At 35.7% G+C, this 26,416-nt stretch overlaps 1 protein-coding gene across 2 annotated transcripts in view; it reads right to left on the bottom strand.

Moving 5' to 3' along the window:
* The window catches only part of Ccdc83 (coiled-coil domain containing 83), a 50,134-nt gene extending 25,090 nt beyond the window's left edge, over positions 1-25,044 (bottom strand). For both annotated transcript variants that reach the window (XM_026384741.2, XM_026384742.2), the window contains exons 1-4: positions 24,950-25,044; positions 19,020-19,104; positions 7,077-7,239; positions 3,762-3,929 (exon numbers count right to left, since the gene is read on the bottom strand). In XM_026384741.2, coding sequence (XP_026240526.2) covers positions 3,762-3,929; positions 7,077-7,239; positions 19,020-19,104; positions 24,950-25,044 — 511 coding nt within the window. The remainder of the gene's footprint in view (positions 1-3,761; positions 3,930-7,076; positions 7,240-19,019; positions 19,105-24,949) is intronic.
* Positions 25,045-26,416: the final 1,372 nt, after the last annotated feature.

Here is a 26,416-nt window from a genome sequence, read left to right as displayed (position 1 = left end):
TAACATCAAAGTTATATGTCCCCTATCTTCATTTATAACATATCCAAGATAATTACTTAGATGTGTTTTCCATATAAATTATGCTGACAACTGTGTTTGCTAGATTTCTGGAAAGGCCCACAGAGGCCTATTTAACTTATTCTATAACTAAACATAAATATTGTACCAAGAGTGCTGTAGAACGTAACTGCCATTTAGGATGTTGTTTCAATGCAAATTTTTCTTCACAGATCAAGGCTGCCAAAGCTGAATGCTTGGGATCTTATGCCATAGGGAAGCAGATCTGGAGGTCCAGTCTTCAAACAGATCAGGAACTAAATTAAGGTGGCTTCTAGGAAACTAGGGAGCTAGGCAAAAATTACTCAGTTCCCCCTATTAGCAGGAAGTAAAAACTTTCATCTCTTTCTATTACTGAATTCCTGGACATTATAGATATTGAAAAACATTTTGAAGAAAATTAAATTTGGCTAACTGCAAATCTTGGATGGGCAGTGATCTATGATTTCAGCACCAGGGTAGCAAATGATGCTCCTCAGGGGCAACTGGTAGAGAGGAAGGGGAAGCAAAGAGAGAAGACAGCTTGCCTAAGTTGTAGAGTGGCCAGAAAAATGGGTCCAGAGAGGGCCTCAAGAGTTGGATAGAGTGTCTGACTGAGGCATGGTTCAAAACAAGAGTTCATGAGATTTGGAGAACTAATCTAACTTGTCATCTGGAAAATAAGAAATAGACATCTTTATTTTTCCTACACATGCTCATCTACCTGCATTTTTTCTTACTCTAATTTGAAGTAATTGCTTGATTATTTATTCCTTTCAACTTCATTTCCAATGGAATTTCTTTTTTAAATAACTTTTTTGGTTGTAGATCGACAGAATACATTTATTTATTTATTTGTTTGTTTGTTTGTTTGTTTATTTATTTATTTAATGTGGTGCTAAGGATTGAACCCAGGGCCTCACATGTGTGAGGCAAGAGTTCCACCACTAAGCCACCACCCCAGCCCTGGAATTTCTTTTTTTTTTATTTAAGCCCAAGCTCATCAGGTTAATATTATTTATTTATTTGAATCGTAGGTCCAACAAAACAACAATCAACCTAAAAATTGCAATGGAACAGGAGTTTAGCTGTAATGGATTTTAAAATCTTAACATCTGAAAGAAACCATAAAACCTGGACCTTTATAACATTAAATATGAACTGTTTTGGGGCTAGGGTTGTGGCTCAGTGGGGTTGTGCAATGTGCTGGGTTCGATCCTCAGCACCACATAAAAATAAATAAAATAAAGGTACTGTGTCCAACTACAACTAAAAAAAAAATGAAAAAAATGAACTTTTTGCTGTAAATTATAAAAAAATTAGACTACCCAGAGCTATAGCTCTATTGCCACATTAATACTGAAGAAACAGTATTAACATTTGATAACTGTTCCAAACCCCAGTTAACATTCTATGGACTGTTTTTCTTCTTAAAAACAATATAACCAGCACAAATTGTGAAAATCTATTATCTTTTGTGATTTGGATGATGCTTTCTGTAGCTGAGAGACAATTACTAACCACTCATTTGTGAAGATAGCCAAAGAGAGTAAGAGTATGCAGAAGTCTCCTTTTCATAAAAGTTTGCGACACTGCAACTGGGAGCTTGGAAGATTATGACTTTGTGCTGTGAGACTCCTGGCTGCTCAGATGCTCAGTCTAATGTGGCTACTATTCAGAGGCTGAGTTTGAAACTTAGGTGTAACAAAACAACAATCAACCTAAAAGTTGCAATGGAACAGGAGTTTAGGTGTAATGGATTTTACAATCTTAACATCTGAAAGAAACCATGAAACTTGGACCTTGGTCCATGGGAAGCAAGAAGAAAATAGGGACAAGCCCACAAATCACACTGGTTAAAGCTTGTTCTGCATTGTTCTGACTTCCCTGTGGTATTTGGCTCTGCTTTGGTTTACTCCTCCATGCCTGCTGAGAGTTTTGTGCTCTGTCACTCACTTCTGGGCATGACACAACTTCATTGAGCTGATCCTCTCCTGGGTGGGCCTCCTTTCAGTTTCCTCTGGAGAAACTGAGCAGAAGCAGTCATCTCTGCAGGCACAGTTGGTATTAGAGAGCCATCCCTGCCTCACTGGATCACAGAGCTAGGAGGCCTATTTGAAGGATGTGAGTATAGTGCCTGATGCACCTGGGTTCAAAGATCCTTTTCCACTACTTACTAAGTATGTGAATTTGGTTAAGTCAATTAACTTCTCTCAGCCTTTTTTTTCACATCTTTAAAGTGGGCCCAATTAATATGTGAGGAACTTAAAAGGATTACATGGAAAAGCAAAGTTGGAACGGTGAATCATCTTGGAGAACACCTGGGGACTCTCATTTTATAGAGAAGGAAATTAAGACCCAAGGATGTAATATTTATTTATTTATAAATGAACTTGAACCCAAGTCTTTTTGTTTGTTTTTTTTTTTTTTTTTTTTTTTTTTTTTGGTGCTGGGTATTGAACCCAGGGTCTTGCATATTGAACCCAAGTCTTTTAACTCACTCTTAGTATACAAAAAAGTTTTAAGGATCCCTGTCCTGTGCCCCTAGTAAAGTACAAAATACTGTGTGACTAATTACTTATCAGGGCTAAGTTTCTTTTTTCTTTTGGGGAAAAAACTAGTTTTGACGTATATATCACAGGATATACCAGTGCCTGTTTTCTATACCCAATCTCCCAACTCCTACTTCTGGCTAAATCTCATAAAAGTAGTCCTGAGTACTTTTTCCCACCCCTACCCCCATCAGGGATCACTGATGGCTACTAAATAAAGCAAGTTGGGACAGTTGACCAAAGAGTTTGTTTTGGGGCTGACTAGCAATCCATGAGGAGTCATGGACAAAGGTCTTTGGTTGTTTTTTAGTTAGGTAAATGAAGACACCTGGCTTCTCTTCAGAAGCTGGGCTGGAGAACACTGCAAGAATTAGTCCATGGGAAGCAAGAAGAAAATGTGGACAAGCCCACAGAGCAAATCAGGAGTGCCTCAAGAGAATAAATCACAAATCTTCAAAGATAAGGAGGAACCATCTGTTAAGCCACCACTGAACCAATGGCCTTCTGATTCTATATTCCATCAATGGGAGGACTGTCCTCCCATTCCTCACTGAAAGTGTCACATTCAATAAGCATGACCCATGGGAAGTCAAGCAATTTTATTTCCTTTCTTCCTTTAAAATTCACTGTATGAGGCTAGTGACTTCCTCTTGATAAAATGTATGGCAATTTCTATGAAATTTTTGGTTCCTTTGTGGTAATAAAAGGTCCTCTAATAAGTACTTAATATGTCCAGTGTACTGTAGTAAACAAAACATTCAGGTTCATTCAAAATGATGGCTATTCCTCTTTCCTAGCTTGGGACTGCTGTGTTTCCTCTGCCTTGAGCTCCCAAGCCTCCTATTTCAGGGCTGAAGCAAAGAGGGGAGCATGGTGAAGGGAAAGAGAGGTCTCACTTGACTGATACCTTCTCAAAACTCATGTTCATTTCCTGGTCCTAGCTGGATAGAGGCTGACTCCCTCTTTCATGGGAATGTTTTTATGGATGCCTCAGAGGCCCACCTTCTCCATTCCATGAGATATTTCACTTGCATTCCCTTGATGCAGGGGACATACAGCTGGTTGTGCTCATAGCAGAGATTCATGTAGAAGTATCCATTTTTTTTTCTTCCACCAAATATATATCCCCTAAAGATCTTTTAATGAATTTGATCTAGCTTTGTTGGAACTGACCTGACATTTTCTCTGCATTCTCTTTAACTGTATTGATGTCATTTTGCAAGGATGTAATGAGTTTAGCATGTTGTTCACTCCCTACATTCTTGTACTCTTCCCAATATTCCTTTTCACTGAGTTTCTCGAGAAACAGTTTCTCAGCATTACCTATTTGTGTGCGCATATCTGTTGGAAAGAAAATCAAGATACCAAGTCATTTTTTATTATCCTTGCAATAATATTTTGCAATCTGGTTTTATGAAGTTAAGGTCTGGCATTAAAATTCTGTTAACTTATAAATACTATTTTATGTATATAATTTTGGGAAATATAAACTTTAAACTATTGCTTATTCTTCCTGATTTAAAAGCCAAGTAAAACTAAGCTTCCAATTATAGAGTAGATGTGTGGTTTGGGTCTGTGATCAAAGGATATATATGCCTAGGAACCCATAAGTTTAAATAGTCCTGTGACGGCTTAACATGGGTCCTATTTTGTGCAATGCATTATATCATATGTATTCTCTATTTGTAGATTGTCATTTTTTCTGGCCATTATGCCTCTGGACAAAAGTGATTTCAACTTATGTCCTTTTCATGTCTTTGGCAGTCATTTTTGTAAGTAAATTGTTTGTAAGTAAATGCACTAGTTTGAATTTCCCTTGTGTGAAATGATAGCATATGAAAGTCATGATAACATGTCTTTTCCTACTCTCCCACTTAGTAAGACTTTAGAGTGAAAAATGAGTTCCCCCAAATAAATATGCATAAATATTGAGCTGTTTTAAACACATAACATTTACTCTGGTGCACTTGCTAAACATGATATTTTATTCAGTCTTTAAACTTGAGTATAATACTGCTGAGTATTTGGAAGTGGGGTCCTGAGGATTGAACTCAGTGGAACTTTACCACTAAGCTACATCCCAGCCCTTTTTAACTTTTATTTTGAGACAAGGTCCCACTAAGTGGCCAAGGCTATACCCAAACTTGTGATCCTCTTGCCTCAGTCTCTTGTGTCACTGAGATGACAGGCCTGTGCCGCCATTTCTTGCCTGAATATTTTTTAATAGGAAACATTATACAACGCACAGTCCAATGAACTTAATGGCTGTTTGAATCATTACCACACACCACCTGTTTGAGAGTTCCTTAAGGGTAAGACACATCTTATTAATCTCTGTAAATAAAGCCCTTAGCACAGAGCCTGACAATTAGTTGGTACTCAATAAATGTTTTTGAGCAACTGAAGCTTTCCAGTTAGACCAGAGGGATGTTCTAGGGTCCAGTGCTCTGTAAGGACTTTAGGCATGTTTTTTTCCCCAGATATATATATATATATATATATATATATATATATATATATATATATATATATATATATACACATATATATGTATATATATTTTAAAATCTCCTAACAAATAGTGCCTGTTTTGTTATTTAATAATTAGTACTACTATTATTACCCAGAGAGAAACTGTTCTCTCATTTGAGCAGACTAAAACTGTCTGAGCCCTGTGCTACATTCAGCCCCTGAGTTGAAGGTTAGTAGCTGTCACTAAAGTATTGGAAAGAGGTAGAGGTAGTGATTATTGTTTTACTTTCTTAAAACTCTTTTCCCTTCCCTTTTAGTAACATATACACAAACACACACAGATTTAAAAAAAAAATCTGAGTTCTGATAGCATGTAGGCCCTGCACAGAGGTCAGCAGCACCCTGCCCTTTCTGTGGTTTGGTTATATGAAATGAAAAAATACCATTCCCTTTATGCTCAAACTAGTTTGAGTTGGATTTTTATCCTTGTACCTGAACGATCCTAGCTAAAAGTTGGAAGAAAAGACTTGTAGCAGTAATTTGTAAACTTTGCTGTGCACAGGATGAACCCCCTGGGATTTTATAAAAAATGCACACTCATTCAGTAGGTCTGGGTGGGGCCTGAGATTCCATGAATCTAAGAAGCTCCCAGGTGAGCTGCTGCTTCTGCTTCAAACCAAAATGAACTGTAAGGGACTAGTTGGCACATCTGCCTCAGAAATTCTTTCCAGTTACATCTGTTCTCCCACTTTGCCTCTCTTCCTTGGCCTTCGTGAGCTTTCTTCCTTGGAAAACCACATATGTCCTCCCTCCCTCTGCTGTGCTCAGTTATCCAACTTGGCCCGGTCTTGTATGGCACACACATACAGTCCAAACCATAAACAGGCACTCTTCAACTGGGCCCTCTCCCCTTAGAAGACAGTTCACCAAGAAGACCTGAGCGTCCTTTGGGAGGTCTCAATCCCAACTCAAGGGACATATTAAGGCATTACTTTCAAACACATGCAGACCTCTTTTGGAGATAAGTCTTACAAAATACCCTATCTACCACCTCATAGCCTCCCTACTGCCCATAAAGAGACTTGGGAAGGGAGAGTTTTATGGAACAGTTTTGACCTCTAAAAATAGAGCTTACTTCTTCATGTTTGGCTTTGGAGGTTATTTCACTCCAAACAACAAATATCTAGAGTGGTGTGACTGCTTTATGCAATGTGCTTGGTTAAGTAGGTGTTCTGAAAAACCTAGAGAAATCCAGGAAGATCTAGTCCCTTGTTGTGCCTCCCAACTTTAGATATTTCTGATAGTGAGTGCATAAGTTTCTTTCCATATTTTTTAGCTTCCTAGCAGACATAATATTTATGGAGTTTTTGACAAAAGTGATTTTAGAAATCTCAGCTACAAGTTTAGGATGAAGGACTAGGAATAAAGAAAATGCATGCTTTAAAACTGTACATGTCCAGCTTACCCCAGGACCATGGTTTTCTAGGTCAATATGTCTTAGGTGTTTGATCTCCCACTCCTAGCATCATTTCTATCCATGTCCTCCAAACTTCCCCTTTCCTAAGTCTAATGCCTCTATCCCCCATCTGAATGTGGGACTTATCTTCATTAGAGACATTGGGAGTGGGTATTCCTTTGTTATATTCATCTTATCATTACCAATCTAAAGCCAACGAACTCACCAAACAACAGAATGTCACAAAAGAAAGAAAAAATCCACACTGTGAGAAGAAATTCAGAGTGGTCTCTCACAGATGCTGTTCAGTGCTAAGAGTCAGATTTCATCCATCTTCATTTTTGATCACTGCCCTTATTCTTCCTCCTCACTTGGCTTCAGTACCTCTGCCTACTTTGTTATTTCCCTCGCCTGCTCATTTACCTCCATGTGTTTGTGGTTGTGGTGGGAATGATGTCATGTGAAATATATTCTTTTGAATATATTGAAAGACAAAAGCATTAGTACATTCAAGAAATAACTAACACTTCCATGAAAATTCTCTTAAGTTCTTAAATCACCTCTCAAGTTTTTTTCCTGGTCTCTTTCAAACTTCCATTTTTCCTTCATTGCTTCTTCAACATCCTCTCTCGTTACAACTGGTAATCCATCTGACTTATCCTCACTCAGTTCCTTTAGTAGGTTCTTTATGTGCCAGTTCTGTTCCTCCTTTAAGCGCCCATTCTGTCATGAAAATCGACAGTAGTTAACATCTTTTTACCCAAACAGAAGCACACATTGAGATTTGCAAAGTGAGAAACATTTAATCAAATAAATTATACAAAAATATCTCTAAAGATTTATGGGTTACATAGGACTAAAAACCTATCAATGCAGTAACCACTGGATAGAATTGTACATTTTAAACATTGTGCTATTAATTTACCAGTGTATCATCCTATCAGAATTCATGAACATTAAAGCTAACCCTCAGAAATCTTTTTTTTTTTTCAATCTCCCAGCAACACTGGTCTTCTCTAGTATTCTTTATTCATTTATTCATCTACCACATGCCAAGTAGTATGCTGGGCACTAGGACTATATCAATGAATAAACAGAAAGGTAGTATTGTACTTGTAAAATTTATATTATTCTTTGATTTTTCTCATGAATGATACCAATCCTCTTTTATTTAGAGTGAAAGTTGCTCACCATTAAAAAATTTCACACTTGAAATATGGACCAGTTCTTCCTGTGGATAGCCCATCCATGTTTCTAAGTTGCTTATTTAATCAATTTAAAGTTTATTCTTGCCCTTGCTATCTTACTATGTATATGCAGGTACATAAAACCTGAGAAAATCATAGGCAAACTTGCCCTACAATAATTAGTAAAGTGAAGGTCTGAGGTTGTAGCTTACCTCAGACCTTCACTTGTACAGTGCTTGCCTAGCATGTGTGAGGCACTGGGTTCAATCCTCAGCACCACATTAAAAAATAAATAAGTATAATAAAGGAATTATGTCCATGAACAACTAAAAAAAAATTTAAATCTAGTAAAGTGAGTCATTCACTTCATCGTGAAGAATACTAGACAGTCATTTTAATCCATGAGGAAAAAATAAGAACACCAATAAAAGTAACTACATAGGCAAATATAAAAAAAACAGAATAAATGTATTTTTGTAATTCTCTCCCACTCTAATTTATTGTTTTTTTTTTTTGTGTTTGGTACTAAGCATTGAATCTTGGGGTGCTTAACCACTGAGTTATATCCTTAGACCTTTTTTAAAAAAATTATGATAGGTTCTCACTAAGTTGCTTAAGACTTTACCAAGTTGCCAAGACTGGCCTCAAATTTGTAATGCTCCTGCCTCAGACTTCCAAATCATTGGGATTACAGGTAAATGCTACTGTGCCAGGCTAGACTGAAAGTTTAAAAGATGAAAAAATGTTGTATCATACAAACATTTAACCCAAAGAGAGCTAGAGAAATTATGTTAACAAGAAAAAATAGACTTTATGAAAAATACAGGCTACTGAAGACAAAAAGGCTGTTATGTAATAAAAAAAAAAGAGTGAAACTATTAAGAAGATGTAACAACGAGAAAACTGTATGTCCTGAGGTAGGTACCCTGCAAATTCATGCCAACTCAGAACTTCAGAATGTGACTCTATTGGAAAAAGTCTTGGCAAATATAAGTAGCTAAGAGACAATCATACTAGATTTGGGTAGGCAATAATACTGTTAAAAGGCAGCATAAAGTGGGGCTCAAAGATGGCGGATTAGCATGAGGCAGCATTTCCCTTGGCTTGGCTACGCAGAACTCAAACAGTGGGAATACCACAACCCCCTGGAGCTTAGATTGAAAAACCTGGAGGGGCAGTCTGCCCTAGCCCAACTAGAGACTATTTGACTCATTAATCTGATATAATTAAAACCTTTTCACTGAAGTCTATCAGTTGTCCTCTGAGAGCCCATCCAGGAGCCATGGGACTACAGCATGGCAGAGCCTACAGAATCTGAAAACCCAGATCCCAGTTTGCAGCTAGGTTGCTGTGGAACATTAGAAACTGGGAGAATCTTGCCTGGATGAACACAGGTTAGAGAGGCTGGAAAGAGTTGGGGTCTCCCCAGCCCTGTGAATCCTGAGGCTCACAGGGACTGATGGAACAGCGGGTCCCAGAGTTGGAAGGTTGGAAAAGGGTGTGAGGGCATTTTGTTCTCAGCTCCCTAGCCAGCTGGTCTGGCACCCATTGATCCCTGTGGCCCACCCAGGCCAGCAATGGCACCAGCCTGGTCTCCGACTCCCTCCCCAGAATCCCCTGGTCCCAGGTCCTGCTAGGTCCAGCATGAGTCCAGCATCCAACAGAGTCCTCTGACTCCCCAGTCCCCCAACCCCTCTGTGGCTCCCAACCTGACCCATTGTTTGCAGTTTTGAATCCTGGTGCGTGGCCCTGACCCATCCAACAGAGAACAGCTGGGCCCCTGACATGGTTGGGCTTCAACACCCCACATGCTGCTTAGCCACCAGACTTACCTGGTCCAGCACAGAGCTTCAGGACTGGCCTGCAGGCTCAGCCCCAGCCCTCAGGACCAGCTGAGAGAGAAGCACAGGGGCAGGAGAGATTGAATTTGGAGACTGAATCAAAGAAACAGGAATTGTGGGGTCTGCAAGTGATTTAGTGGGCTAAGAACAGGTTCCTACACCACATGAGTGAACCCAAAAGGAGATTCCTGGGGTGAAGTGTTCCGGCATGCACCTTACTGGTCCATGGAGGTATGCTGACTTAAAACATCCAGACCAACTGACATTCAGCAAAGAAGTTGGAGCATACCAAGCCTACACCAGAACTCCAGGAGTTTGAGGGTAGGAGTAAGCATCAAACTCCAAATAACTGCTGAGAAGGAAAGCTGAGAAATTTTTGAACTCCAGCAGAAACAATTGTTCAATTTTTCACTGAGATCCTTTTTTCCCCTTTTCTTTTTCTTTTTTTCTCACATTTCTATCATTTTTGAAACCAATTATTTTCCATACATCAGTTTATTTGAGTACTGGGATATCTGAATAATATATTTCAGTTTTGTTTTTTATTATTTTATTTACACTTTCTTCTTTCTATTTTAATTTTTAAATTATATATATATATATAATTTAAATATATATATAATATATAACAGATAATTGAAAGAATATATATATATATATATATATATATATATATATATATTCTCCTCTCAATTATCTATTTCCCTTGATTCTATTTCTCTCTTTTCCCCTTCTAACAGCCAGCTTCTATAATTCCCTCTTTCACTCTTTCTATGATTTTTTACTTCTATCTTCTCCTTTTCTCATGAACATCACAACCTGCACCACTTCTGTTCTCTCTTTGTTCACCACTTGAAATTGTAAACACTTTTGCAAACTTGCCATTTTTATTATAGGCAATAGCTGAACACATAATTTTTGTTTATTGTGTCAAAACTGTAGACATCTTAATAGGAGCTATTTAGTTTAAGGCTAAATATTGTTTGCATTGGTTGGTGTTATTATTTGTCTCCCCTTAAAGGCAAGGTACTGTAAACCTTCAAGGACACTATAAATCTACAGGACAGAAACTGTACTGCCTCAGATCCACAGTGACAGATGGGTAGACACAAAAACAGTATGAAAAAATAAGGGAAAAAATTATCCCAAACAAACCAAGATGTTCCAATAATAGAATCCATTGACACCACAGTGGAAGGAATGTCAAAAAAGGTGTTTATAAAATATATAGTTAAACTGATCTACAAGGTAAAGGATGATTTAAGGAGTGAAATCAGATAAAACTCAGGAGATGAAAGATCACTTCAATAAAGAAATAGAGATTATGAAAAGAAATCAAACAGAAATCCTCAAAATGAAGAAATTAATAAACCAAATTTAAAATTCAATGGAAAGCATCACCAACAGACTAGTCCACTTGGAAGACAGAACTTCAGACAATGAAGACAAAATATATAATCTTGAAAATAAAGTTGACCATGGAGAGAATATGTTAAGATAACATGAACATGAACATGAACATGAATATGAAAAGACCAAATTTAAGATTTATCGGGATAGGTGAAGGTGCAGAGATATAAGCCAAAGGAATGCATAATCTTTTAAATGATATAATAATAGAAAATTTACCATGAAGAATGAAGTGGAAAATCAAATACAGGAGACTTACAGGATCCCAAATGTACAAAATTTCAACAGACTCACACCAAGTCACATTATTTAAAAAAAATGCCTAAACATACAGAATAAGAATAGAATTTTAAAGGCTGCCAGAGAAAAATGTCAGATTATATTTAAGGGGAAACCAATTCAGATCTCTGATGATTTCTCAACCCAGATCCTCAAATCAAGGATATCTTGGAATAATATATTGCAAACTCTGAAAGAAAATGGATGCCAACCAAGAATTCTATACCCAGCAAAATTAAGCTTCAGATATGAAGATGAAATAAAAACCTTCCATGGTAAACAAGTTAAAAGGATTCACAACTAGAAAGCCTTCACTATAGAACATTCTCAGCAAAATATTGATAAACCCCTAGGCAAAAACTCAATTTACTAAAATTCGTGATGAAAAAGGAAATATCACAATGAATAGTCCTGAAATTCAGAAGATAATTAGAAACTATTTATAATTTATGCTCCAATAAAATAGAAAACCTGGGAGATATTGATGAATTTCTAGAAACATATGACCTACTCAAACTGAGTCAGGAGGACACACACAATTGAAACAATCAATTTCAAGCAATGAAATACAAGACACCATCAAAATCCTACCAGTAAAGAAAAGCCCAGGACCAGACAGATTCTCATCCAAGTTCTACAAGACCTTCAAAGAAGAACTAACACCAATACTCCTCAAAGTATTCCATGAAATAGAAAAGGAAGAAACCCTTCTAAATCATTCTATGAGAGTAGTATCACCCTGATGCCAAAACCAGACTAAGATAAATCAAGGAAAGAAAACAATAAACATAATTCATCATATTAATAGACTTAAAGACAGAATCATATGATCACCTCAACAGATGCAGAAAAAGCATTTGACAAAATACAGCACCACTTCATATTCAAAATATTAGAACAACTAGGGATAGTAGGAACATACCTCAACATTGTAAAAGCTATATATGCTAAATCCAAGGCCAATATCATTCTAAATGGAGAAAATTGAAAGCATTCCCTCTAAGAACTGGAACAAGACAAGGATGCTCTCTTTCACTATTTTTATTCAACATCACACTTGAAACTCTAGCCAGAGCTATTAGAATAAAGAAATTAAAGGGATATGAATATAAAAGAACCTCAAACTATCCCTATTTGCCAACAACATGATTCTGTATTTTGAAGACCCAAAAATATTTTTTTTTTTAAAAAAAGGCAGCATGAAAAAACACAGATACTCACAGAGAAAAAGGTAATGTGAAGATGCAGGCAGAGATCGGATTTACTGTTTACTAAGTAATGTCAAGATTTGGGGAAATACCAGAAATTAGAGGATGGAATGATTTCTGCCTGAGAGTTTTCAGAAGGAACCAACCTTCCTTCCAGTGTGTCAGCATACTGGTTTTGAAGTTTTGGTTTTAACTGTGAGAGAATAAATTTCTGTTGTTCTAAGGTACACAATTTGTGACAATCCGTTTATGACAGCCCAAGGAAACTAATTCATACCCCAACATTAGAACCCCCAAATACATGAGTCTTCCATCTCTGTCCAGCAATAAAGAGAAGTTCCTCCACTTCAGGTGTTAATTAAGGCCATGTAGGGAAACTACACTACTTCTACCAGTCAATAATCAGGCATTTCCACACTTTCCTTGCCAGAATGATGTCAATAAGAGCCAAATAAAATAGAAGGTTGTAATCCCTCCCCCACAAAAAACAAATGCCAAATGTTTTCTCTGATATAAGGAGGCTGACTCATAATGGGTTAGAGAGGGAGAGCATGGGAGGATTGGATGAGTTCTAGATAAAGAAGAGGGGTGGGAGGGAAATGGAGGGGGCAGGGGATTAGCAAGGATGGTAGAATGTGATGGACATCATTATTATACAAAGTACACGTATGAAGCCTTGAATTGGGTGTCAACATACTTTATATACAGAGATATGAAAAATTGTGGTATATATGTGTAATAAGAATTGAAATGCAAAAATACCCCAAAGTACATGTATAAAGGCATGAATTGGCATAACATACTTTATATACAAAGATATGAAAAATTATGCTCTTTATGTGTAATAAGAATTGTAATGCATTCCACTTCTGTCATGTATTTAAAAAAATAAAAATCAATAAAAGAAAAAAATAAAATAAAATAGAAGGTTGTAAATAAGATCTGGAACCTCGTAGCATAATATAAAAATGTTGAAGTTTCAATAAATCACTCATACCAAGTACCAAGAAGATCTCAAATCAAATAAGAAAGATACTCAATAGATGCCAAAGCCAAAGTGACTAGTATGTCAGAATTATTTGCAAAGATTTAAAGTGGTTATGATAAAAATGTTTCTATAAGCGATGGTGAATATTCTTGGAACAAATTAAAAAATGGAAAGTCTCAGCCCCCAAACCAGAATATACAAAGAAGAACCAAATGAAATTTTTAGAACTGAAAAATATAATAACTGAAATAAAAAACTCAACAACAGAATGGAGGAGACAGAGGAAAGAATCAGTGAAAGGGAAGATACAACAATAGAAATAACAAAATCTGAACAACAGAGAGAAAACAGAAAAAAAAAAGAAAGAAAAGAACCTCAGGGACATATGGGATCCCAATTTTTATGCTAGATGTTATGAAGTAGAATCTCATTGTAGTTTTGATTTCTATGTTCCTAATAATTATGTTGAGCATCTTTCATGTCCTTATTACCCATTTGTATATCTTCTTTGGAGAAATGTTTATTCAGTTCCAAACTGGTTTGTTTTTCTGTGGTTCTTTTTGTTTGTTTGTTTTTATGTCAGGAATTGAACCCAGGGGAGCTTAAACAATGAGCCATATCCTCAGCTCTATTTTTTATTTTGAGACAGAGTCTCACTAAGTTGCTTATGACTTCTCTAAGTGGTTGATGCTGGTCTTGAACTTGTGATGCTCCTGTGTCAGCCTCTTGAGCCACTGGTGATTACAGACACGCACCACTGCACCTGGCTCAAACTGATTTTTGACAAAGATGTATGAGCAGTTCAGTGGAGGAAATATAGCTTTATCAACCAATAGTACTGGAACAATTGGAAATCTTTAGGCAAAAAGAAAAACACAACAGAAAACCAAATACTTTGATTTCAGTTTTATACCTTATGCAAAACAAACTCAAAGTGGACTGTGACTTAAATGTAAAAGGTGAAACTATAAAAACTTTAGAATAAAACATAGGAGAAAATTTGGGGGATCTAGAGCTAGGCAAAGGGTTTTTAAACTTGACACCAAAAGCATGATCCATAAAAAGAAATACTGATCAATTAGGCCTTATTTTTTTACTCTTTCATAAGGATAAAAGACAAGCTATAGTCTGAGAGAAAATATTTGCAGGGGTTGGGTTTGTAGGTCATTAGAAAGCAATTCCCTAGCATGTGCAAAGCCCTGGGTTCAATCCCCAGTTGTGGGGAGAGGGGGAATATAGAAAGAAAAAAAATATTTTTGAGTAATATATCTAACAAGGCACTGGTATTTAGAAGATCCTCTATTCTCTCTTCCTGTCTCTCTTTCTCTTTCTCTCTCACACACACAGACACACACACAAACACATGTACACAAACAATACATTATTATTTGTGTGTGAGTGTGTGTGTATATTATCAAAACTATAGTGAAAAAGTTTAATTATAAAATTGGCAAAAGACATGAAAATAGGGGCTGAGAATGTAGGTAAGTGGTAGAGCGTTTGCCTAGCATGTGTGAGGCACTGGGATTGATCCTCAGCACCATATAAAAATAAATAAATAAATAAATAAAGGTACTGTGTTCATCTACAACCAAAAATATTTTTTAAAAGGATGTGAAAATAAATATCACCAAAGAAAACATATGGTTAGCGAATAAGCATGTGAAAAGATGTTCAATATCTTTATCTATTATGCAAACAGAAATTAAACCCTCAATGAGATTTCACTACCCACCTATCAGAATGGCTAAAATACATATGACATCATTGAATTCTGGTAAGGATGAGGAGAAACTGGTTCATTGGTATATTGCTACTGGGATGTCAAATTTTGTACAGTCATTCTGAAAAAATTTGGCAGTTACTTAAAAAAGCAACATGTACTATCATCCTAACCAGCAACTTAAATCCTGGGCATTTAAACCAAAGAAATGAGGGCTTATGTTCACATAAATGTCTGCACATGAATGTTTTTATTGGCTTTATGTGTAATAGCCAATCTGGAAACAGCTCCAATAACCTCCAGTTGAGTGGTTAAGCAAACTGTGAATCATGCATATTATGGAAGACTAGTCAACAATCAAAAGGAATAAACCATGATACACAAAACCACTTGGGTAAATCTCGAGAGAACTGTGATAAATGAAAAAGCCAATCCCAAAAGGTTTCTTATGATTCCATTTGTATGATTTTCTTGAAATTAAAAAGTAAAAATAGAGAATAGATTAATGGTTGCCAGGGGTTAATGAGGGAGTAGAAGTGGAAGTGGAAGGAATGGCTATACAAGGGCAGCATACGGAACACTCCTGGTGATGGAAACGTTTTTTCTCCACATTTTTATTGGTGCATTATATTGTACATAATTGTATATAATGATGTAATTTGTTGTTAAATCTCCCCTTGATTTCCATGATATCCATCTCTACCTTTCTTTTCCTTTTTCCTCTCTAACTTCTGCATATGAGAAAAAATATATGACCCTTGACCTTCTGAGTTTGACTTACTTCATTTAACATAAAGGTCTGTAATTCCATCCATTATCCAGCAAATGACATAATTTCACTTTTCTTTATGTCTAAATAAACTCTATATTTTTTAGAATATCAATATTCAATATTCTAGTTGTGATACAGAACTACAGGTTTGTAATATGGTATAGAAAACTAGGTGAATCAATCACATTAACAATGAAAAATACACAAAGTATTACTCTTTAACCAATTTTCAGATACTCCATTTTTCTTGAATGAAATATTCATGTTTTTTAATTAAAACTAAACTGAATTACTTTGAGTTGACATAAGGTTATTTTAAAATGAAATATTTGTAGCAAATATAAATGATAGCAATGGAAATATCCCTTGCCAAACTACTACACTGCTAATATTTTTCCAAATATGGAATTTTTCACTTATTTTTGTACAAGTAGAAAATTCCTCTATCATATATGTTTTGAAAACTAAGTAAGCATATCTGATTTTACTTAATAAAGTCACAATGGCCTCTGAATTCAATTCCAGCTCTAAAAAAAATTACCAGATATATACACCAACATTTTCAAAAGCCAGTGCTAATTAAGAAACCAATACACAGGAGCTAGGGGAAGAACTCAGTGATAGGGCAGTGCTGAACATGGGCAGGGCCCTGGGTTCCATCTTCAGCACCAAGAAAGAGAAAGAAGGAAAAAAAAAACCCACTATCTAAAATTCATAAAATACGTATACATACAAATAAATTTGCCTTTTATTTTCCACACTTGGCACAAAAGTCTCCAAGTGAATCCAGTTCTCTTAAATCAAAATTTAAACACAATGACCATCCTTTTCAGGCCTGTGATTTTTTTCATTTGTAAATTAAAAGAGCATTACATGCGAAGCGCAGTGGTGCATGTCTGTAATCCCAGCAGCTTGGGAGGCTGAGACAGGAGAATCAAGAGTTCAAAGCCAGCCTCAGCAAAAAACAAGGCACTAAGCAACTCAGTGAGACCCTGTCTCTAAATAAAATACAAAATAGGGTGAGTATGTGGCTCAATGATCAAGCACCTCTGAGTTCAATACCCAGTATGTATGTATGTAATGTATGTATGTGTATATATATATAAAATCTGAGGGATGAAATCTACCAAGAAAAATAAAAGAACATGTACTACAAAATGATTTAAATTGCTAATGTTATTTCTTTTGAAGAGTCATAAACACTACAACAAAAAAAGGAAACAAAAGAGAAAGAAAGTTTGCTGAGGAAAGAAAATGGAGTACAAAAAAAAAAAAAAGAAAAAAGAAAAAGAAAAAGAAAAAAGAGAGAGTTTGCTTTTCCAAGATTTAAAAGGAGCAATCATGAGCAAAGGGTGAATCAACTGGAGATAAATTTAGAGGTGAGCAGGGGTCAGGTTTTTCCAGGGACCTGAAGATTTTTAGTAAGTTTGATAGATTTTATTTTTCATTGGAAGTCACTCAAGGGTTTTAAGCATAGGAAGGTTTACAGGGTAATTCTGGTTGCATGTGGAAATTGTACTGGAGGGGGAAGGATGGGCAAGAGATGATGGTGTCTTAGATTGGGGCATCAGCCACAGAAGTGGAAAGAAATGTTGACGTTCAGATACATGCAGTTGGAGCTAGAGTCTGTCCCTTCATTACTCCTCTCTGATGGGTATTCTAATGTGCACACTTTGGTCAGTCTCATTCTTAAGCTAATCATCTTGGAAACAAGAACTTCATCTGTTTAACCCTCTAAATGATGGGCTAATGGGCAAAGAGATGACTCCATACTGATCTGTTGTACGTTCCATAACCTAGTCCTGTCCTTGGAGCCCCATTGCTGAGCACTAGAGGATGTGCACTGATCTCTTGATGGAAGCTCTCTCCTCTTTGTGCTTTGGATCTCATATATGGAACCTGTATCCAAGCACCCAGACCAGATTTTTCCTCTCCACCTTTAGCCATAGACCTGTTTCTGTTTTAGTCCCTATTAGAAATACTGATCCTTGCCAGATGTGGTGGTGCATGCCTATAATCCCAGCAGCTTTGAAGGCTGAGGCAGCAGGAGCATGAGTTCAAAGCCAGCCTCAGCAACTTAGTGAGGCCCTAAGCAAATCAGTGAGACCCTGCTTCTAAATAGAATAAAAGGGCTGGGATGTTGCTCAGTGATTACGCACCCCTGGATTCAATTACTTTTACCTGCCCTCCCCCAAAAGATACAGATCCTAGAGAATTGTGACAGTATTAGAGACATAGCTGTATCACCACCAGGACTTGTCCAATAAACATTTGCTGAATGAATGAAAAAAATTAACCCTGTGGGAGAAAGAGGAATCCCTGTTTTGTAAGAGGGAAATTGAGGTTCATAACAATTTTGGCTAAAAAGAAATCACCAGTAAGTTGTACAGTCACAATGCAAGCTCAGGTCTCTATCTCTGACTTCAGGTTGCATTAAAGTTTGAAGATATAGCATTTGTAAAGAAAAGCCAAATAAAACAGTTAACTGTGGAAGTTTCACTCCTATAAAAAATAAATATGCAAATACCCTTAGTATTTCCTCATTCATGAGATACTTTGAGAAGTAAGTTGTGCTAGTTATAATTTGCTACTTCCAAATCTTATTTCTGTTGATCTTTAGTCCTGATAAACGTATCTCAAACCTCTTTGATACTCATTTTAATCTGATTTTATAAAATGTGCCACCTTAAATGTCCAATTAGTCATTTAACAATCAAGATCATACTTTTAAAAAGGTATTTATATATAAAACATGAACACCAAAAATCTAGAAGATTCAGATATTGCAAGTAGAGAAACACTGTTTATGGTTTGATTAAATAAGAAGTCAAAAGGTAAAATGTGCTTCCAAAGCTTTAAAATTTTAAACTATTGTCCTTATGATCAAAATGACATTATTAAGCTAACATTATAATCAATACAATAGGAACCCTCTTCTCTCACATATACAAAGAACTTACGTGAATTATAAATCAATTACAAGCTTTGAAGAAGATAATTTCCTAGGATGTATTTCACCATAATTCACAATTTTTCATGGCATGCATGTACATTTTTAATAACTACATGAAGCTAGCTCTAAGTTTTATACTCACCCTTTCATGATACTTCTGGTTCTTTTCCCTAAGCTTCTTTATTTGAAACATGAGTCTTTCTACTGCATTTTCCTTTATTTGACAGCTGATAATAAACAAAAATAAGTTGTGTTATAAGTATTTACCTTAGGAAAAAGTAATGAATAATTTTAAAATTAAACTAAACTATTTGAATTTGAGTAAATTATTAAATTTATTACAAATACCCACCTAGGGCTGGGTGCAGTGGCATATGCCTGTAATCCCAGTGACATCCAGGCTGAGGCAGGAAGATCACAAGCTTGATGCCAGTCCCAGCAATTTAGCAAAGCCCCAAGTAATTTAGCAATGCCCTGCCTCAAATTAAAAAATAAAAAGGACTGGGGATGTAACTCAGTAGTAAAGTGCCCCTGGGTTCAATTCCTGGTATTAAAAAAAAAAAAACATTTAGGGAAAAGAACGTTTCCTAAATGATTTTGGATTTTGAATCTATTTAATTCTTTAATTTCAAGGTTTTTTTTTTAAAGAATTAATTACTGGTCATATTTCATGGATCTAATTTTGTTGTTGTTGTTTTGGATACTAGGGATTGAACTCAGGGGCACTTGACCACTAAGCCACAACCCCAGACCTATTTTGTATTTTATTTAGAGAAAGGTCTGACAGAGTTGCTTAGTGCCTAGCTTTGAACTCTGATTCTCCTGTCTCAGCCTCCCTAGCTGCTGGGGTTACAGGTGTGTGCCACCATGCCCAGCTTTATGGATGTAATTTCTATACTTTCTAATTATCTATAAATAATTCAGCTCAAAGAAAACATAGGATAGGGCACAGAAAATATGCTTTCTAGAATTTCTAAAACATTGAGACAAAAATGACAAAACAAAGATACTTCGGGGCAAGCACATCTTGAAGTACTAAGGTAATTTAGGAGTGCCTATTGGATCAAGTTCAATAGTGCTCTATCTTGTCTACAAATAATAAAAGCTTCTTTCCTGAACAAAGACTTTTCTTTAAAACCCCAAAAAGTGTTTGTTGAATATTTCTTAGGTATGAATAAGAGAGAAATGAGCAGGAAGACTTTAGTACAGGCTATCTGAAGTGCTAGTACATCTCTATATCATTATTATCTAGTAAATCATAACTTTAAATGTGAGACCATAATAAGGCAACACAAATAGCTTCACCTAAGATCCTTGCCTCCATTCAAAGCAAAACAAAAGCAAAACCCGAGCTCCTCTGGTGTGGTGGACAGAGCGGTGGTTAAAGAATGAGGTGTTCTGGTTTTATATCTTGTCCTTTCTTGATCACAGGAAAGTCTCTCAGAGTCTCGGGGCCTAAATTTCCAAGCTGTTAAATGATGGTGGCAATACCCAGTTCCACATATTATTGTGATGATTAAAGTAAGAAATCATGTGTGAATATTTCTAGAATAAAGTACTTATAAATTCCTGTTGATTCTAAATCTGACATCCTGTCAATCTTCTCTCTAAAGTATCATTTATATTGTAACATTGTATACTTAGCAGAGAGAAAAATAAGTTTCCTTTCTTCTAAGTGATAAGAAAATGTAATATAAAACCCAAACAATAAATCCTTTAGTGGCAAAAATCTGCATTTGATAATACTGTGAAACTTGGATTTAGTCCTCGTTTCCCAATAACTGACAAAGGAAACTTAACCTATTTAGGCCTTGGCTGCTCTTTTGTAAGCAAGATTAAAGGAGATGAGCTTGGTGGTTCCTTTGAGTTTCAGATTTTTACAATTTATGTTGACCAATGCTCCTTTTCTTGCAGTCGTCTGTGCAACAGATTCTGTGAGCTGCCTCCAGTGCCCAGCATTGCTTTGGGTGTTAGAGATAGTTTTTAACACAAACTTCCTGATCCTTGCCCTCAGGGAGTACAGTCTACTACATAATAAAAAAGTAAGTATAAAACTACATTATTTATACATTGTGATCCATACTATGGGGAAAATTATCAGGACATGAAAAGGACAGTAAGTGAAAGGAACTACTATAATACTAGGTTCCACACAAGTGTAAGAAATATGCCTTAAGTAAAAGCCAATTTTTATTTCTTATTTACTTATTTTAATATATATTTTTACTTATTCTAATTAGTTATACATGACCATAGGATGCAGTTTTCACACATTATAAACAAAATGGAGTATAACTTCTCATTCATCTGGTTGTACATGATATAAACTTTACTTCTTATTTAAAGCTTAAATGTGCAAAAACTGTGAAAGAATGCCTTCTCTATCTCCCACAATTAAGGAGAAAAATTAAAGTACTGTAAATAAAAGTTATCTGAAATGAGAATATAAAAACATGCAAATTACTTGCATAATTTCTGCCATTATAAATGTACTATTACTTTTCTGTATGGATGTAATAAGCAAATGAACCTCAGAGATGTGACCTCCACTGCTTGAGATTGAGTCTTTGGATGGGTTTGTTAATAGGCTGACTCGTGGCTGGAGCTGAGAGCCTTACTTGGTGATGACTGAACACGCAATGAGTAGGCTAGCAACCAAATCCAACCCCACCTCTGACATTGCATGGGATATACTTAGAGTTAAAAAAAAAAAAAGTTATTTGTTGTTTATCTGAAATTCCAACTTAATCTGGCATTATATATATTTTAAGTGTTACATCTAGCAACCTGACACTTAAGCCTATCATCCCTACCCTCAGAGCATTTAGGAGCCAATGACCTAGGACTTTGTCTCAATGTTCATTTAGTGGTGAGCATCTTTAGGATGGTTGGAGCAGTGTCAACAGGCCTTGAGGAATTCTGAGAAGCCCTAAATGTTTTGGCAGCTTCCCTGGCCCCCTTGTGGCCCCCTGCTAATTATTGCAGGACTAACTGAGCCGGATCTCTCTGGAATCCACTTCGACTTTCCCAGGAAGAGATGGATTTACCAGGAAGCATGTAGGCTTAAACATCAGAACTCCATATTCTTAGCTACCTTATGGAATTTGATCTTAAATTTTCCTTCTCATATCTCTGTCATCAGCACCCTAGTATCCCACTTATCACTATAAATGCTGAATCAAGTGGGATGATAAACCAATATATATTAAATTGGTTTGAAAAGGATACAGCACTATTCTGAAGTACAATGATAATAAATCATTGATAATAAAATGTGTCACCTTATCCCTTCCCTCCCTGTGTTATTAAAATGTTAGTTATGTGTCAACTTTTTTCCTCCATGAAATTTCTTTGAAAATTTCGGGAAGGAAAACAAATGAATTTGAATTTCAAAAAAATCCAATATTTTTAAACCTATAACTATACCCAAATCTGTTCCTATATCTATATCCATCCATTTTCATTGTAGAAAAGTGAGGGGAAACAACTATAAAGGAGAAAATAAAAGTATTCATTCTTAGAGATGATCACTTTACAGAATTAGCTTTGTCAGTATCAGCCTTTCACAAAAAGTCAGAGGTTCACAACCTCATATTCTTGGAAGAGCATTCCAACATACATGGAGTTACCTGATCAAAGGACAGGTTTGTTTTATAGTTATTGCTATTATTGTCAATGTTTTGGCAATAATTAAACTATCTACATTCACCAGTGGGTAAAATCATGCCTGTTTCTTGGTAAGCATTTTTCCATTAAGGATTAGCACTTTAAAATTTTTTTCCCATACAGATAGGTAAAAATAATATCTTTGTTTTCATGATTGTGATTTTGCTCTCAAACAAGCTTCAATAATATTTACTCAAGAAAGAAGCTCTGAACTTAGACTATGTAGTAGCTGTGCTAAGCACAAGAGATACAAAGAATTATAAAATACAGTCTTTACGGAGTTCAGAGTTTGTTGAAGGAGCCAAGCAGAAATTAATTATCATATTTTCTTCTCACCTTAAATATTCTAACTGCTTGATCAACAATGAAAACACAAATCCCCAAATCAACCAGCCAAATATACTTTACTTTTTAAAAAACCCTATATATAATCAATTTTTTCTACCCACAACTAATCCATACCTATTTCTATATCTATAACCATATTCATTGTATAAAAACAAGTGTAAAGGAAGAAAAAACATTATTATTCAGATTATTTCTAAAAGTTCAATTGTTAAAAACCATTAATTGACTATGTGCTTACTATATCCTTAGAAAATAGATGGAATGAGAAATAAAAGATGCTGCAAGAAAATCCCTGGACAATCCTTCTTTAGATGGTGAGAGGAGGTGGCTCAGCTACTGGTCACATGACAAAAGTTCTCTTATATTGGAACACATGGAATGAGTAATCTGTCATCAGCAGAGCACGGTACAGCAAGTCTGGTTGTTCCAGTGCATTAGATTATTTATTAAGTTTTAACAAATAAAAGAGAACAAAGGCATGGGATGTTCAGTTTATATCTGTCACTAGATTATGAGAATTCTTCAATATTGGTCTCCTTATAAACATGTGTTAAAGAGAAGAAAGACGGCCTCTGGTTGATCCCAAAGAAAGAGAAACAGTTATAACTGGATGTCCTCCCTATAAACCATGGGAATAAATTAGAGACCAGGTTGTGTTCACAAAGCCATTTTGTAACTTCTCCTAAGATGAGATAAAAGATGTTTTCAGTATGTTAAAAAATCAGTACAAATAGTATCTGGTTATTATTTAATGTTACTGCAGATAGAAAATAAAGGGAAACTGTTAAAAACCCCTTCCAGTGGATGTTTCTGTCCTAGAGTTCTGACTCTTTGACTCACTTCCTTATTAAAAAAAAAAAAGAGGTATGAATACATTTGGAGTCTCTCAAGGGGAAGGAGATAAAATTTTCCCTGATCATTGTTAAAAACAATTCTCTTAAACAAAGACCTAGCTGAATATCATAAGTTTCCCATGTTCAACCTCATACCCCTCCAAAAATGACTTCCCATTTCTAAATTCCTTGTGTCTGCTTGGTCTTCCTTGCTTAAATCACTGGTGTCTGCCCTGGCTCTCTCCCCCTCACTCTCCATTCTCTCAGTTCCTGGACAGTGGTAAGGTCTTTGCCAGATAGTATCTTTCCAAAAGTATTGTCTCCATGGTGCTTTCTCCTTTTCCAGAGATTAGCTTCCTTACATGAGCTTTTCTAAATCCCTCTGACTAGGTCGAGTCCTTTAGTTACAACATTGAGCAGCACCCTATACTTTCCTTCCACAGTACTTCCTTATAGCAATATATATATGTAATTATGTAAAATGTTTGTCTTCTATGCTTCATCAGGTCAACAGGACCAAGTGGTCCTATTCATTGTCCTCCAATACCAAGCACCTGCTTTGCACATGATAAACACTCAAGTACTGAGTGAATGAGAAAATAAATAAAGGAATGTCAGTCTTATTTAAGAAAAGACTGATACTTATTAATTCCCTAACAAAAGTGAGGTTCACAAGCCCTCAAGGGATTTCTCCCTATTTGTTGGAATAAAACATAAACAAAAACGTCACCTCTAGTTTTATCTCCAATGCTTGGTAGTGAGACATTATGAAATGTCCTCTTTATTAAATAATTCTGAATCACTTGGATTTGATCTGTCGTCACTTAGGAATAATGTAAGTTGGAATGTCTGAGAAACTGAAAGTTAAATATAGGGAAATGTCCTCTCCTTTTGGTCTATAAATGTCCCCTAACCCTCCCATGTTGTATTTTAAGAGGTAAGCCAGCTGTGGCATGTCTAGCAGAGAGTGACCACTTATTCAATGCAAGGAGCCAAAACCACATCCATGAATGCTATTTCATAGATATGACTTGGACTATGTTATATTCAAAGTTTTTTTAAAAAAAAACTTTAAAAATATGTGCATAGCATAACCATTTAATTAAATCTTCAATCCATCTCTGTTTTATTGGCATTTGTTAAGTGCATCATTTACATCTTGAGTTACATAAATTTTAACAATGATTATATTTACATAAATAAAGATTTCAAAATACAAACTTACTGGTAGTCTAGAAGCGCTTCACTGAGGGGCAGTTTGGCTTCCCTTTGTGGCACATCTTGGATATCCTTTTTATTTGTTTTCCCTGTGCTTTCCATTGTTCTGGTTAGTTATTAGGTACGTATCTGTTTAGCAAAGAGATATACAAAAAATGAATAAATTCCCCCTTCGCTCCTCCACTTGTATTGATGCTAGATAAGGCACTGCTGGGACTTCATTTTAACCTGGCTTTGCCATCCTAACTGTTCCTTGTCCCCAGTTCTCACATCAACCACAAGACATGTTGAATCATGAATCATCATGAATCAATTGGATTCTTGAGTCTGGTGAGTTCCATGTGTAGCCTAGTACAGCAACCTACCATGTATGATCCAAAACTTTCTAAGAGATTTGTTAGCTATTTACATCTATTGCTCCTATCAGCAGATTGATCAGCCTCTTACATATGATTTACGAAGGGCTGAATTTTTTAAATCATTTAAGAGCAAAGAACTGAATTTATAAAAATAATTTTATTTCTTCAAAGTGTTTGGCAGAGTGCACTGCACATAGCAGCAGCTCAATAAATATCTATTAATTTTTTTAAAAATTAAAAAAACCATAATTTTTTATGAGCGCCAAGAAACTAGGATTCTGAAGAATTAGAACTAGGATCCCAAAGAATTAGGTTTGGCCAGGATTGTTAGAAAGAGCAAGTAAAAATATACATTGAAGTGGGTTTTATGTGGTTAAGATATTCACAGATGCAAATAATAATGTTGTATCACTAAAAAGAACTTTTCATAAGCTAGTAATTGCTTTTATACTTTAATAAAAATCAGCAAGAATAACATTTTTTAAAAAAGAAAAATCAAGACCCAATGTTCATTAGTGTTTTTATTAAGCAAGTATACATCATGGTTTTGGTTCAGATCCTAAAGTACAGAGTACAGCTTTCCTTAACAGGTTTTTATATTTTAATTTCTATTATTCTCATAAGATTAAGAACCTAAACTGCAATCAATGTTCAGTAGTTTGGTGTGGTAGAAAGCACATGACCTTTGTAATTATTTGTTTAAATGGTTGTAAATTAATGAGCATGAGGAGGATGTGATAATTGTGCATTTCTGTATTTCTCCACTAACCACACAAACGTATCCCTGTCAAATGAATACCAGAGTGAATGGATAAATGAATCAGGCAGAAGTATTTTAATCCTAGGTCCCCTCCTATTATCCTTGTGACCTTGAGATAATTAATGTTTTTGAACTTCAGGTTCATCATCTGTAAAATGAGATAGCTATCTTATTCTAAGAGCTACTGTAAGGATTAAAATAGGCTAATATTTAAAGTACCTGGTATAGTGTTTCACCAATAGAAAGAACTTCATAAGGATTATGCCCTTTGTCTTTCTCTTCAGTTAACAGCTACAGATCATCCTTCGAATTCCAAATAACTGTAAATCAGAGGATGTCTGCTTGCTGCCAAGTA

The sequence above is a fragment of the Urocitellus parryii genome, chromosome 4, assembly GCF_045843805.1.
Source record: "Urocitellus parryii isolate mUroPar1 chromosome 4, mUroPar1.hap1, whole genome shotgun sequence".
In the NCBI taxonomy this organism is placed as follows: Eukaryota; Metazoa; Chordata; class Mammalia; order Rodentia; family Sciuridae; genus Urocitellus; species Urocitellus parryii.
Note: the sequence above shows the minus strand (reverse complement) of the source record. Positions and strands in the feature narration are given on the sequence as shown.